This window comes from Parus major, chromosome 8 (assembly GCF_001522545.3).
Source record: "Parus major isolate Abel chromosome 8, Parus_major1.1, whole genome shotgun sequence".
NCBI lineage: Eukaryota > Metazoa > Chordata > Aves > Passeriformes > Paridae > Parus > Parus major.
In genome coordinates this window covers 10,372,097-10,388,835 of record NC_031777.1, presented here as the reverse complement: position 1 = coordinate 10,388,835, position 16,739 = coordinate 10,372,097, and the positions used below count along the sequence as shown (strand labels likewise).

Sequence of the window (16,739 nt, the reverse complement as noted above, 5' to 3'; positions counted from 1 at the left end):
TATAAACAAGCACCACCTCTTCCTAGATGTACCTCGGTCTCACCTTTATAAATGGCTAAAACCTTGAGAATTGTCCTTACCTTCTTCTTCACAGAGCATCTCAAGCTTGCCTGTGAGGCAAAGGGGAAAGGAATCATGGTTGGCATAATTTTCATTGTCAAGATAGATTTTTTTTCCAGCTGAGATTTTCAAGCTTTGAAGCCTTGCAATGGAAAAAAACTATTGAGAAAACAGCCACAAGTGGTTCTAATGCCCTAATTACAGTGCTTTCTCAATTTCTCACCCATCAGAGGACATATCTCTTCTCACATACAAGGGGAAGGAGAATGCCTGTGACCAAGTGTGATACTGTTAACAAGAGCATTTAATTGGGACGCATTTTTGCATCCGACATTAGGTGTGACTCTTCGTTATGTGATACGTTCATGGGTGACAGGAAAATTATGCCTTACATCTGCAGAGACATGTAAATGCCTCATTAGGTTTAATAATTATCTGTTAGAAGGGCAGTTCTGCAAGAAAATCTGTTACTGAAAAATGAAAGGGACACAAAAAAAATCAACACTGCAACTGAATCATCACTGTCTTTGCGGAATTAATTCACCTGTCCAGAAATATTTTTATAAACACATTAATAATCAATGTTACACTGTAAAAAATACATGAATGGGCTACATCACAAAAAGGTTATCAAATAGCCCATGAAATCAGATACAGACTGTTTTTTCAGACTTGAGCTCAACTCGAGTCTGAATTTATATGTTAATTCACACTTGAGAGGGGAAGAAAAAAGAAGGTAAAAGAGAAAAGATGTTGCTGTGAAAAGTTACACATTAAACTTTCTAGCCACAACTTATTTTCAAACAAAAAAACTACAAGTATCATCTTTGACAGACAAAAATCAATCATATATGACTGATTTTCTATAGCTAAAAATATAATAATAAATTTTAAAACAAACAAAAAAAGAACAAAAAAAAACCCAAACACAACACCACAAGACAAAAAAGCCTCAGCATGTTCCTGGATGTGGCACAAGGCCTATTGTCCCAACAATAAAAATTTCTCAAGGAAAGCTATACTATTCCACTAACACAGTTCAGTTTTACAGCTAAATAAGGATTATGTAAATCTTGGAGACCAAAACAAACCATTATCAACTTCTCACAATGAGAAGGTGGTGAGACAAATGAAGCACAACTTTCACAACAGCAAATTACACATTTTGACACATCATTAAACAAAAAAATTTACCGGTTTATTATATTTAACATATTTACAAAATAGTACAAATTAAAGTACTGTAACTCCATTACTGCATGACAAAACAACTCCATACAGGCAAAAGCAGCACATGAAAGAGATGCTCCAGAATATTTAGGAATTCTTTGGTACTCAAAATCTAGTTTAAGATGCAGCATTAACTCAATCAATACAGGGCATTAAACACAGACAATGATATGTAGATTTACGCCACAAAAGTAAGGTTTACTTATGGCTTTCATTCTTCTTAAAGGATGACTACTGGACTCCAGAATTGCTTAAAGGTTTACAACATTTTTAGGATGAAGAGAACACTCAAAATGATTCTAAACCCAAGCTGTTGAAAATGACTGATCTATTTTTCAACTTGTACTGAATTTAACTGCCTCTTCTGAGAACTATATGACAATAAAGCACTAAACACATCACAGACCTAGAGCCTATTCCTCTACCCCTTAAGCAGGCAAAATTGAGAAAGAAGCATCTTTCTACTTAAGGAATATAAGATTAAGCTCACAATAGGCAATCAAACTGCATGGCAAAACATGATCAAGACTGCATACTCTAGCCTACACTGCTGTACACATAATTTACAAGGTTTTTATGCATCATCTACATATTTACAAATGCTCTCAATTATTCCATCAAGTAATGCACTCAACACAATCACAGTTTACATAATTTTGAGGTAAATCCTTGAAAAGCTAGAGCATCGGCAGAATGTCATCTGCAAGGCTGAATCTCTCAAGTCAAGTTTCTAACGAGAAGCTCCTCTCATCCCCCTGGTCACACACACTGCCTGTCAGGTGCAGCAGATTTGGGTAAGAAGGTTGCAGAGATGAAGGAGATTTTGTGAAGTCTCTGTGTTGTGCTTGATTCTTCTTGATGGCCAGGAAAGGCCAGAAAAAAGCAAAGAATCCTGAGGACAGCCAAAGAGAATTCCGAATATGTACTAGCAGATTCTGCTCTGTGGACAAATAGTGGAGATTATGTTGCTTGCAGACTGGGAAAACACTGCAGTGTTAAATCGTGCAGTGTCAGTGCACACAAATTCTAATATGTCAACACAAAAAGAAGACAGGCAAAAGCAAAAGAGGATGTGGGACAGGATGACTTGACTTCATTTAAGAGCTTGATTTTCTTTCAAGTTTTCAAGCCAGCTGTGACATTACATAAATATTTAAAACTGCACATCTGAAGACATCACCCACATTTATTTTAGCTTATAACTACATTTCTGCCTCTTCATAATTACATTAAACACTGCTTCATCAAACAGTGGACACCACTTTACAAGGCCTGATCTTTCATGCTGCCTAACCTAGACACATCTGGGGATGTTGAGAATACTGCAACAACTCCCTCATTGAACTGCCATTAACATCCCAAGCAACAAGAAAGGAAAGGGCAGAAAGAAGTTTGCAAGCTCTATTTGCTTTCACAAAAGGTGATAGAAACTCCTGGATAAGTTGAAATCGAAGTTCATTCAAATCAATAAAAGAGTTAAACACTTTTGTTCATGAGAAATTACATAATCTTGCATTAGTATTTTCTCCTTCAGAATAAGTCTGCAATATTTATTTAATGCTATTGCCAAAAACTTTCAACTCATCTTGTCAGGACTATCTCCCTCTGTTGCACTTTTATTGTCAGATGCTTAAATGAAAAAACCTCACATAAAAAGGCTTTAGATGACAATAAGAGGATCACACAATTCCACTTTGTCAATGTTTTTTTAAAGCAATACCACATCACTACACCTTTTTAGATTGTCTTTAAACAGACTGTTAGAAGATTTAGGCAGGACTTCAAAGTAGCCAGTTAAATAGTTACATATGCATGAAGGCTACTCACATTTACTACATCCTTCAGAATATTTTTGTGAGTGTAAAATGGTCTGTAAGTTGATAAGTGAAGTAGTTTGATGTCTCAAGACAAGTCTACTGACTGTTCTTTATGGCCACTGGAATGATTGAAATCTGTTTCCTGCATGCAGTGATAAGGAATAATAAGCCTTCATCTCCTTGTATCATCACAGATGTTAGCTAGAAGAGAAATGTTAAATTTTCAGCCATTTTTCATACTCATGGTGTAGTTCAGGGTGAAATGAAAAGGAACAAAGAATTTTGTTTTCCAGAGATCTTCTGGGAAGGTGAGGTTGGACTTTGTACTGGTCCCCAGTGAAGGCAAACTGGCAGCTTGTTTCTTGCACAGCTCTGGATAAGGTACTAATCTGTCAGCCCAAACTTCTGTATAAATCCCAACATTAAGACTGGAAGGTTCAGACAGGCAAAAATGTTGCTTTTTAAATACGTAACAAGACCAATTATACATTGAAGATATAAATTTTTACAATCCCTGAAACTTCCGGTAGGCAGAGGATAGTTTTTAATTCATTCATCCTCTTCAACATAAGTTGATGGAAACCAGCCCACCTAAAAAGGGAAAAAGCAGAACAAAGTAATACGTGAGATGCACAGGGTTGTTTTTTTTTTAAATGGCTAAGCTAGGCACAATAATAATGAGTCTGTTCAGTAAATATATTAATCTTATTAATATAAAGATATAAAGATAAACTTGGCTGACCTGACACAGCCAGGTTAAGTACCCTTAAGAAAATAACAACTGACAGATATGACAATTTGGAGACCAACACCCTGTATGTTACTTCCTGCCCCAAAAAATCTTAAACACCTTTGCCCAGATTGGAAGTCTAAAAGTTCAGAAAAATGCCAAGAGTGGAAGTAGTTTTACTACATGCAGGACATTACTATTTTTTGAATAAGGACTTAAACTTTTGACAGGCTCCAGTCAGGTCCAGTGAATCCTCTTTAAAAGGAAACACTGAATGATTTGATTGCTTTACATGGAGTTGAATTCCACCAAGTGTTACACGTGATGCAATTAGATAGCAGAGTCTAGTGTCCTACACTTCTGAAGTTATAAACTTATACACATTCTGAAATTAATTATGTGCCAAATAAAGTTTATGTAAGACACACAGTGATGCAATGTCATGTATTTCTTATTTTATGTATTTGCTTTAGGTTTCCTCAGACTTCTTTATACCTAAAAGTCAATTTAACATTCATGCAAGAACTCAAAACCAAACCTACAGCATGACTAGAAGGGGTGACTGCAGAAATTTTTAGACTATCTTGCCAAAATATCTCCAGGGGTGAGTTTATAATGTCAAGTCCAGGCTATGCAAGTTACCAAGGAATGCTGGCATGTAACAGGGCATCCTTTAGAAAGGGCAGCTGCATTACAGTGAGTTGTTCAGCCTTCTTTACTTGTAAAATGTATATAGCACGATGGGTATTTCTTCTGCTTCCCTATTTCTTCTGGTCTAATTGACTATTTAATAAGCTTTAACCATTTAACATAACCAAGCTCATGTACACAATAAAAAAGGTTCTCCACATTGCATAAAGCAGTAAGTCTGGACATTCACTTTAACTGCACTTGCAACTATCACTTCCCGCTTCCAGACAATTTACATTCTTCCACCTCACATTCCTTGACCCTGCATCTCAGCACTTTAGACATGGAAACAGCAGTCTCAAATGCTTCTGACTAATCTGCATTATAAGGCAGTTAACCAAGATTGAAACAGTAAACCTTTTATAGGTCAAAACTGAAACTTCGTTTCCAAGTCTCAGAACAGAGTGTAAAGTGAGTTCATAAAAGTCCCTGCTAAATATGTCACTTCATCTGGGTCACATTGGTAGAGATCAAAGAAGCAGCCTTCTACAAAAAAGTGGCTGATTCCATCACACTGTAGTCTGGCAAAAGATGTGGGAAATCATTCTGTGGTTAAGTGCTAAAAAGAGTTCCACAACACCAGGAACCTGACCCCAAATATCTGTGTGCAAAACAGTTCAAGAAAGGTCAACTGTAGCAGTGCTATTAATCCTGGTTATTTTCCAACCATATAACATTGCCCAAATATTCAGCCTGGTAGATCACATTAAATAACCAATAATTTAGATGCTGGGAAAGTTACCTGGCAAAGTTCTGCCTTGCTCCTATGAAACAAAGATGAGAACATGTTCCATCTTGTGAATTTAAATACACAATGTAGGAACACACTTTTTTCTTTTTAACAAAAATCACTGTCAGTGAAGAGAAAGAAACACGGGAAAAGAAAAAAAAAATAGTCTTACCCTTCCATTTACTTCACCTCTCCACCAGCCATTGGCACTCATCTTGGTGTAAATTTTGACAACATCCCCTTTCAGTAAGGACAGTTCTCGCATGTCTCGTGCACAGAAGTCATACCTGGCTATGGCAATGCCTATCACCTTTGGGCTCAGCACTGAAAGGAAGCAGATGGTGATATTATTAGGATTGGTTAAATGAAGGCTACCAAACTACTGTAAATAGAAATACTGTAGAGTATAAAACAAGGATTCCACAGCAACATGCACTGGCATTCATTTTATGCAAAACATCTGCACTACAAAGACCAAGAAGATTTAAATATAGGTGAATGGTGTAAAAGTTCAAGGGATTTTTCATGATTTTTTGAATAGTCCTCTTTATTTTTAGAAGAGAAATCAGACCAGATGAGCCATAAATAAAATATTCCCCACCCTCAGATGCTAAATACATTTGCAATTACTTTATTATTGTGCTTCATAATAAAACTTGCTGCCAGTTATATGCATCAACATATTTTACAGGTCACTAATTTCTTTCCAAAAGAATTATTAGCATTTACATTTGATTTAACTTTAGACCTCTAATGAAGCAAAACAAACAGAATAAGGTGCTGTTCTTTCAAAAAACAACTCCCAAGTTAAATATTAAAACACATAAAACTGGAAGCTAACATCAGCATGAGGAAACAGACTTTATACAAGAAATTTCCACGGATCATTTGTCACAATCTGCATTAATATTGACTGATGTAAATAGTCTTTTCAGGAGTTTATTCTGTAAATCATCAAGGATTTTTTCTATAAAATTAAGGTTTAGTAAAACTAACACTAAAATTTTAAGATACATCAACATAGAATAATTTTGCCAATGTAAAGCACAGACATTTTAAACAATAAAAAGCTGTGGAGAATTTTTAAAAAGCAAAAGTGCAAAAGGCCTCACTTCAAAAACTAACCCTTTCTTCCAAATAGTTTTATAGGAAATTATGTTTTCAATGCTGATGAAGGATGTCCAAACTTGCAAAAGAGCTCCTCAACAATTCCTGTATGAGGACAATGAGAGGAGAGTGGGCATGGCGTAACAGACAAAAAAACCTTTGACTTGAGCATTTTAGAAAGAACATCTACTCAGCTGCATTTTGCGGTTGGACTATTTGGCTGATGGAATTTTCAGCTTTTTCTCCCCATTTATGCCACTGTTTTCCTATGTAAATCACTGTAGGAGGAGTTCAGAAGCACAGGCAAGCTTCCTTTGCAAGGATTTCAGAGTAATTCATATGATCATGATGGATGACTTGATATAATGTACACAGAATCATGTCTATCTTCAGAAGCCTTTCACATTTCTTAGAAACACCCAGTATTCATTAGGAAATGTCTTTAATATTCTAGTTTAGCAATGCCCTCAACAGTAACACTAAGAATTCATATCTTGTTGCCTTTAATTTAAATCAGAAACCCAAAACACAGCAAATGAGCGGAGAAATCTTAACAGTTTCAGTTCTGCTTGTGTTTAAGTTTTCTTCTGACTCCACTAGATCATATACATAATAGTATTAAATATCTGAAAATCATTATATGTTCAAATACTTTCAGCTTAAAGAGAAGAAAAACAATTTCTTTTAAACTAACAAGGAATACTACATTTAAAATATTATTAGATATATCACAGAAATAGAATGCCTAAAAAACAGTTTTGACAACAGATAATGCCATAGTTTATATCATGTCACTAAAGTTTAGTCCAACACTCCTGACTGTTTATATAGAGTATGCTTACCAGACACTTGATAAATTATGTAAAAGATGCCATATAACAGAAAATCAGCCTCTCAATTTATTGCTTATATTGATGTTGCAAAAATCTAGGCAATATATTAAGCACATCAAACATGCTTTTTTCCCCCTCTTAGCTCGTCAGATGTAGATGCTATTTGTTTAGATCCTGACATGAATGTAATGTCCTATACCTTATCAGCATTGCAGTAATCAGTTTTACAGGGAAAGAGCATATCATGGGCAGCAATTGTTTTGGAGAAAGGAAAAAGTAAGAGCAGTTATTGATTGGAGGGTCAGTAACCATTCACAGGTGTGTAGCAATATCACTGGCAGATTTTGAGAAGCACTGCAGGATGCAAGGAGTGATTCTGGGGAGCAGGGTGTAATTTCAGATTCTAGAAAGAAGATAAAGGGGCAAGGAAAAATTACAGGAAGCAAAGATGAACAAATCTGGGAAAATGGGGAAAAAAAGAACTAAGAAGAGAAGAAATGCATAGCGGAATTATAAAGATGGAAATAGCAAGGAAAATTAGGATAGAGAAGAAAGAGAAACACATAGAGGGGAAAGGAGGACTTTTAACTCTTTTTCAAGTCACAAACCAGAGAGGAAAAGGAGAAAGAAGCAAGAGAAATCAAAACCATCTATCTTCAAAAGTCTTGAGGCAGAAAGTAGCAGAATTTAGATTAATTTAGAATCCAAGATCCATATTTTCAAATAAAAGTGAAGCTCATGATAGGAAATATATAAAAGGAAGCCAGATGAATGATGGAATACAGGAAAATGACAGTGCTAATTTTGGGAAAAAAATATTAACCATATCTCTCTGCTGACATAGTAACAGAAACAACTAGAGTGGAGACCTGAATTCCCAATTAATGCTGTCCCAGGATAAATAACACTAGAGGGAAGACAACACATGGAAAGGACACCTGTACAGATGGGAGAGAAAAGGAGCACTGAGTGAAGGGCAGAACGAGGATAAGGTACAGGAAGGCTGCAGAGAGACAATGGGATTAACAGCAGAGATGGATGGAAAGAAAGGGCCCAACAGGTGGATGAATATGAATGAGAAATTAAAGAGGGAGGGAAGTGAAAGCATTAAAACAGAAAATAAGCTGCTGAGAAAGCAGTAATAAATTTTTTTTAGGTTCTCCAAGTAGAGAACTAACTGAAATTAGAGCAAGAAATCCAATGGAGGTGAATAAAACACACATGCATGAATGAGAAAAATATGCTTTTACTTAATCCAGCCTTTGCTTCTGCAAACAGAAGATGATGACTACAGGAACTATAATCAGCTTTGATTTACACTGGAGTATGTTGGACATTGACAGTGAAATAGCTGTGCTGCAAATGAATTTTAATACTAATTTGAGGCACTGATGATGTATTTGAGGTGCAAACAACAAAGGTTCCCTGTGATCACAGTAGGCTGGTATAGCTCACATGCTTGAATTCCACAGAGGTCAATGTAGTATTATTAAAGCTGGGAGCAGTTGTTTCTCTCTCCTTGTGCTCTGGCCTCCTCATAAATCTGCAGCCATTGCCCTGAGGGCTGCTCCTGTGTATTAGTTTCCATGCTCCTTGAAGCCAAATTTACTTGTACATTTACTCTTTCACCAAACCTCAGTGCTGTGACCCAGGCACAGGCAGCACCTTCAGTAGTGCTGAGCAGTCAGCTTAACCTTCTCCTGTATTACCAGCTACCATATCAGCAGAACTAAGCCAGCTCTGAAGATACTTTTGCAAAAAATACTTGTAATATCATGAAATAAGTATTTGGTCTTTTAATGTAGGCAAATTAGTAGTTTATTTTTAAAAAGAAGGTTTACTACAAACATATGAAGCAATGCACTCAGAATATAACAGGTAGATAAACTTAATTAAGAACTGCAGATCAATTTTTCCTTTAATATTTTGTACTTGTATAATGAAATACTTAAACATTCAATGCCAGACATTGAATTGATACCTATCATTACGTTATTAATGAATTTTCTGATACAGCAGTTTTTCATAAGAAAAAAAGGAATGTCATTTTAATTTGTTGAAACCATATATGGGAATATATGGGAATGTGTGATAGGGTTAAAGTAAGTGAGTCTTGATTGCTGTTCTATCGCCATAGACCACTTCACAATTTTGTTCTCATGGAACAGTTTCAGTAAGAATAGAATTTACAGTCATGTAAATGTACTGGACAGAATCCGAGATGTCCTCTCCTGCCCAAAAGGACAAAAGCTCACAGTATTTACCATGAGCAAAGACCTAAAACTTAACTCCTTCATGTTGTTTCAAATCAGGTTAGTGTTTCAGGGAGTCCAGCTCCCTGTCTGACCACAGGGCAAACAGCTACACCAAAATGGCTATCATCTTTTCTACAGATGTGTCCTTTTATGTCAGCTGGAAGGGCACCTTCTAGCTTGGATTCTCAGGCATTGCTGTGACTACTGAAAGGAAGTATCTGGCCCAAAAATATCTGTATGTAAGGGCATAGAAATGGAAGAAAAAAATGAGGGGAAAAACATCCAAGTGTGATCTATGACATGGAGATTAAAATGCCTGGGGTGAATCAAGAGAGGGGTCATCAGAGATGTTCTCAGCACAAGTAAGCACAGTAAACATTCTACTACTGAGCTGCCACCTACATCCTCTTCCCCTAAGGTGTCACCCTGAAAATTAAGCCTTCAGATAATGTTTTCATAGTTTTAGTTACTTTCTCATGAAAGTTCTATAAACGTAAGTTGTTTATCCCATTCCTTCTAAGAAATGTCTTTTGATGGACATTTCTCATGACCAGTGTGCTTGGGAAGGTGGTAACTTAATTATCCAATCCCTGGTCATTGCTGAGCATCTATAAATACCAGAGTCAGAGAGTAAAGGGATGGGTTTTTGTTCTGATGCTGAGAGTGGTCGTGTGAACCACTGTGTGTCCTTTAGTGACACTCAGGAAACTATGGAAAGCCCCAAGAATCCTTCTCAGAGCACTAAATAATTTGGACAACTTCTGTGGGTGGGTGTAAAACATACTTCCCACTGAGACCCTGATGACTCTATCTGCATTTGTGCACGCTAGACACCTCCCTTCCCTAATGCAAATGCCAGCCCAAATCCTGCTCTGCACCACCCAGGCAGTGTCCTCCACCTGGTACACGAAGGCAGGCCAGTGTAACGTGAGCAAATGCTGCATTCTCCACACCAGCAGCTCCTTCCATGTGCTCCTCAAAGGCATTCACCTTTCTACTGGCAAAATTCTTCTTAAATTGTTCAGCGGTGCAGTTCACCTCTTTGCAGAACCAGATCTTAGAGATCAGAGCAAGCCATACCCATACTGATGCACTGACTGAGGCTACCAATGGTACTACTTTTAGCATTTTTATGCAGCCTCTTAATTTGAAATTATTGCATCTATTGAAGACAGAGATGGTTAAATGGAAATAAAGAAAACAATATTTAGAAAACAGATGGGGAAAATTAATTAACAATGTTAATGCAGAATTTAAAGAAAGCATTCACTAAAAAAAAAAAACTACTATATTCTAAGATGTTACTGCAGTATGGTTTGCTGCAGGGATGGGACGAATATATTATTTACCAACAAACAGTGGTATTTCCATGGGATTCTGTGGGATTTCCATGTTTGTGCATTTGAACAAATAAATTAAAAATACATAGCTCATAGGTGTCAACTGCATAGCAAATTAATAGTCAAGTGATCACTGATGGAATCTGCTGCAACTATTGAACTTTGCAACACCTATTCAAACTGCTTATTGCAATAAGCAGTGATAATTCAAAAGTTTAAGAGTTTGATTTTTGTTACACTCCAAGAATAACAAGTGATAACTCAGTTTTTGGAGCCAGAGAAGAGCTGAAGTATTAGATTCGTCCCTTCCCTCACTTGTTGCACACAGAAACAATAGAAGCAAATTTAGAAGAAATATAAAAGCAGAAAAGCAGTACCTGACCAGAAAGGAGTGGAGGAAGGGGGAACAAAGCTGTAGTCTGGAGGAGTTACAAAAGAAAACCCACAGAACAAAGAAGGGGCTTAGAGGAAAAAAAAGAGAAAAAGAGAAAAGCAAAAAAACATTGAAATATTGGCATAAGATTTAAATAATAGTTTTTAAACTATATAATTCATTGATAATAAGGAAACTAAGGTTCTCCACTAAGGATGTCTGCAAGGAAATTGACTGTAATAACTAGAAAATTTGGATCTATGATTTAATTTTGAACAACTGCATTTTTCAAAGAGTAAAATAGGAAGAACTCACCCATTTAGAGTTTCAGAGAATTGTAACTGCAGCCTCTGGCAAATATTTTCAGATTTAACAAAAGTTTTTTTAATTCTTTGTGTGTCCCACTTCTTACTATTACAAAAGCAAGAACTCATGCATACATAAATTGTCTTGAGCCCAGCAACACTATTCACATGCCTTTAATTAGGATATAGTCTAAGTTGACCTGGAGTCAACTCCATATTTATGGCATGGAAAAAAAGTATGCATTCTGCTCTGTTAATCATTAACATCAATAAGAATTCCACAGCTAAACTACATCCTCTAAGGCCCAAACAGTACTGCTCGTATTTGCAGTTTCCCCAACTTGCAAAAAACCCCTTGAGCAAGCAAAAAATGCCTAAGCTCAGCCTAGGCAGAATCAGCACACCATCCTAAACCCCTATAGCAGCTTCACTGGGTGAAAGCCACAGGTGGTTTTGCTCTGTTATCAACAAAGCTAGGGGCAATGTACTTTTAAATGCAAAAATTAATGTACTTTTAAATGCAAAAAACTACAGCTTATTGACCTGTTCTCACATTTTGTCCGTCTTTTGAAGAGGCAATAAAGATATATAGTGTGCATGTCTAAGAAAGTTGGGATCTTTGCTCCTAGTTGTGATTTGGAAAGGTACATCCATCTCAACTGGATAAACGATACTGCAGCCTCTAAATTATAGCTTATAATATCTGTAATTAATGAACAAGAATTTTCCTTCAAAAAGTAGCAGGGAACTGCTATTTATCACTTACAGCTACTTCTCTGAATTTATTCTTCTGATTGCACATGAAACACAGTAATTTTGCTTCAAAATGGTACTTGCAGGAATGATGACTAGAACGATTTGATGCACGAATCCATGGTGGAGGTAATGGTACAGTTTTGTGCATCTTACCTGGATGACAATAGATACATTTGTGATGAGGAAACTACAAGCATAAATAAAATAAGGAGGACTGATACTGTATTTTAGCATTCATAAGCCTTGGGTTTAGAAATTTTTTTTAAAAATCCCACAACACAAACCAACAGCATTTTAGGTTAGTGTCTCATAGGACAAGAAAACCATGCTCCAGGGCCTCTTTCACTCTGGAAACTCTCTTCTGATCCTTCACAGTTATGATTCTTTCTCCACCTCTAACACTGAATGGACTATCTGGGATGCATGAGGGGCTCCTTTATACTGTAGACAGTAACCCCAAGCGACATCTCTGTGGGGAATTGTGCTACACAAACCAAAAGGGCCACTTGACTCAAAAGCAGTGCAAGCAGTGCCCATTCTTATAGAAAAATACCTGTCTTTTTCTCTCCAGAAGCCAAATGGGCAGAGTGGAACAACAGCCCACAGGAACATACCCAGGTTAGGTGCTATATGGGAGGTGGCTGGTCCTCAACTGAGCAGACTTTTCCTGATTTTTCTCTCTGATATAGCTAGAGGTTTGGTTTTCTGTGTCAAATTCTGGACAAGTAAACCTATGTGAGCAAGGAAATCCTACTAGATTTCTACAGAAAACTGATCCTGTTTTGATGATATGGTGTTGGTGTTGGCTTCTAAGAAGAAAGGCTGAATTCTTTTGATACCCTAACGGTTGGGATGACATTTGTTTTGTTTTACTTTACTAACAGACACCTTTACACAGTTAATGTATTAAGAATAAGTAAGGATGTCATAACTAGTAAATAACCTACTCCTAGTTAACCAATGAAGAAAAACATCACTCAAGTAGGACTTGGCTTCATGATTTATGTTACTTTAAAATCTAAATTTCATAAAGATTCAAATTTCTCAGTATGATTGTGCTCTGCATCAGCAAAACAGAATAAAGTGCCATTATTTTACTCCAGAGAATAATGTCCACTTTTCTTCCCTTTTTGCCTCTATTTCATTAACTGGTTAATCATTCCTGTAATCTAATGTAAGAATTTGTATTTTTCTGTGCAGGAGATCAAAATTTGATCATACTGTGTGTGTCTATAAATGCCCAAGACTGAAAAATTAAGAAGAGAGAATATACCATTTCCCAAAAACATATTCCCAGTTAACTTGAATATCTATACTGACAAAAGTAAATATCTGACAGCTTTTACAACCCCATTAAAAGTGTACAATGAATATGAGAACAACAGCAGTGACATCTGCAAGACAAGAAGACTGAAAATCAAAATTCTAACCCAAGTGGAAAGGCAAAATATCTATCCCACTAAAGTAGATATTTTTATTCTAAAAATCAATGATAGATGCTGAAGCAAGAATCAAATTCCCTGAAAATTCAAGTTACAAGATGACTTATTATTATTAATATTAGAAATTACAAGCTAAATTAAATACCAGTTTTTCTTTTCCCATGTGGGTAAATGACAACATAGCAAATAGCAAAAAAAAAAAATAAAAAAAAATAACATACTTCTTTCTCACTCTTTTCTAGGAAGTCAAGTCAATTCAGTATTGCCACTCAATTTCTCCACAGCTCAAAGACCTTGGCAGCAGAAAATGACAAAACTCTGTCAAAGTCTGCACTGGTTCAACTTACGTTTTTTAGAAATACTTTTGCCACTTATTCTGTCACTTATATATCCTAAAGATCAGCTGTTTTGAAAAAAAAAAGCTGATGTCTTTTCTAAAGATGGCTTCATTAAAATATCCAGGTATGTGAATAGTAGAGAAAAACACTGTATTAAACCCAAATCCTTCTTTAAATCAGCTTCAGACTGTCAAAGCCCATTGCATTCACCGGATTCTGCCCCATGCTGAGCAATTGCAAAATTGAAAAAATACGGGGAAGTGCCCCCCTCTCTCTCTTCAGCTACTTTGTCTTTTACTTTTCTTTCACCAACTGCTTTTCTTGCACTTGGATTATGTGGGAAGAGATCAAAAAAATCAGCTGTGTGGTGGTCCTCACTGAGGGCTGTGAGTAAACTCCTTGTCCAACTGCTTCCACTACTAAACCAAACTGCAGCCCCAAGTTTCCCAAATTCTAAATTCCTCCCAGCAGGGTTCACACAGCCTAGATATATGGCTTTTCTTACTTACATCAGCTTGGTAAAATGAACAACACAGCTTGAAAACCAAGCAGTGACCCATAGATGGACTGTTAATCATGGCTACTTTGGTTAAACAAACAAAACAAAACAAACAAGGAAAAGACCAACAAATAAATCACCACATTCATGGGGACACAATTTACTGTCCAATCCATTAAAGGAAGTGTCATTCAGAGTCAATCTAGATAAAGCAGCAGAATTATGGAAATCTATTTGATTTTACATGAGGAGCTTGGGAATTGAAAGGTTTTTCAGAGCAGTTCAGTCTAAGACAAAGCCTGCAGCTTCCAGCAGGACAGTTTGTAGCATCAAAGGGCTGAGTTACTGTAGCAGAGATGCACTTCCTCAACCCCCTGACTAAAATGAGAGCATCCCCCAGTCATTTCTCTTGCTGTCCAACATACTGCCTAAAAGAACTTGTAAAATAAGATGTTTTCTTTTGTATGATGACTGAAGTTAATGAGGATGCACAATAAACCTTGTATCCTGTAAAGCAGGAAATTATCGAGCTCTTGCAGAATTAGAAGTTGGTGGACAGTATAGATACAGTCTAACTGGCCTAAGAAAAGAAGAGAAAACAAGCTAGTTCTGCACACAGTCAATAATAACTCAAACAAATGCAAAGTAAATTAAACAGGACATGTCCTCTCAACAATTAAAGCCTCAGCACTGTGCAGTGACGAGGGATAAGGAAAGCACAAGAGATGGCAAGAGGAAGAGAGAACACAGGGAAACCACAAGCTAAAGGGAGAGGAAAGGACAAGGCAGAGAAATTCACCAGGAATGAACATGAACAGCACAGAGAGGAGACAAGTGACAGAAGTCCTGGGAAGCATGGGAGAAGAACAGAAATGGAAAGATGAATTGGGAGGTAGAAGTAGTAAATGAAATTCCCAAAGACACACTGGTTTCCTACAATCATTTGCCCTAAATTATCTTCACTTTAATTAGGAGAGGAGGAAAGCCTCCAAACTTACAGAAATGTTATTTCGGAACAGAGGCAAGCAAGTAAACAAAAGCTCACAAATACAGCAAATGAAAGTAACAAAGCCATCATCATCAGAAAGACTAGAATGGACATTTTGGGCTTTTACAGCAGTCTTCATATTGTTAAAATCCCCATTAATTTTTATTTTCCTCTTATTATCTGTTACAGTACAAAGATGCAGCCAATGACTGCAAAACAGCAAATCTAATATTTGCTCTTTGACAGAAACATTATATATTTTCCAGAGGCCAGCCATGTGGTAGGCTTTATCATTAACATTGAACCTGCCCATATCCTAAGAATTGTGCTAACTTCCACTTAAATGTAATAGCTTAAATAAAGGACAGCATATGCATAGCAAGCCTTCTCAGTTTATTTTTAAACTTCACAACATTTTAACTTCTTAACTGTGCTATTTACATTTCACAGTATAACTTTCAGAAGTTTACTAAGGGAACTCCAATAAACATTCAATGTTAAAAAACATTCATAAAAATAATTATGATACAGTAAATCTAATTTTTTTTTACACAATTATTTGGTATTACTGAGATGCTACTTCATAGGGCTATGCTAAAAGACTGATTTATTTAAATTCCTTTTTTAAGGATTAGGAATTGTCACAGATATTAACACTTGTAGCTGCACGTATGCAAATTTCTTAAGAAACTAGGCAAGATGCAGTTTAATCTCTCACCAGCATGTCTAATAGACTTCTCGAATATCGGGGAGATTTTAAGTTTGGCAGCAAGACAAGCTTGCTAGACATGTTTATAAATCTCCTGGCAGATCTGAATCTGCTTAGCTTCAAAAAATCCTAGCTAAAAGCATTGCCATAGTAATTGGTTATATGTCAAAAATGGAAGATAAAGATGCTCCAAGTACCTTGTCCTCTTAAGATATATATGTATATATACACACATATATATGACAGATACATACCATACATATACATATACAAAAATTTATAATCCTCACCATTGCCACCTGTTCTGTTACTCCTCTGTCCCACTGAGTTTTCAGATTCTTTGTATGGAAATTGAAGCGTAGTATCCAAACTTCGAAAACCTTCTTTGAGAGAATGGTGCTTGTAGTATTCTACGAGTTCCTTTCAGAAAGGAAAAACCATTTCATTGGAAATTTAAATCACAGCAGCATTCTGGTGTACAGCCAATGACAGTTTTATTATGCAAGTAACCTTATTTTATAACACATCCCATTGAAC

General features: G+C 36.4%; 1 protein-coding gene across 3 annotated transcripts in view; it reads right to left on the bottom strand.

The window, feature by feature from the left end:
- Positions 1-1,236: 1,236 nt before the first annotated feature.
- VAV3 (vav guanine nucleotide exchange factor 3) overlaps positions 1,237-16,739 on the bottom strand; it is a 192,217-nt gene continuing 176,714 nt past the window's right edge. For all 3 annotated transcript variants that reach the window (XM_015636685.2, XM_015636684.3, XM_033516314.1), the window contains 3 exons: positions 16,493-16,622; positions 5,430-5,581; positions 1,237-3,698 (listed from right to left, as the gene is read on the bottom strand). In XM_015636685.2, the coding sequence (XP_015492171.1) occupies positions 3,657-3,698; positions 5,430-5,581; positions 16,493-16,622 (324 nt within the window). In that variant the 3' untranslated portion in view covers positions 1,237-3,656. The remainder of the gene's footprint in view (positions 3,699-5,429; positions 5,582-16,492; positions 16,623-16,739) is intronic.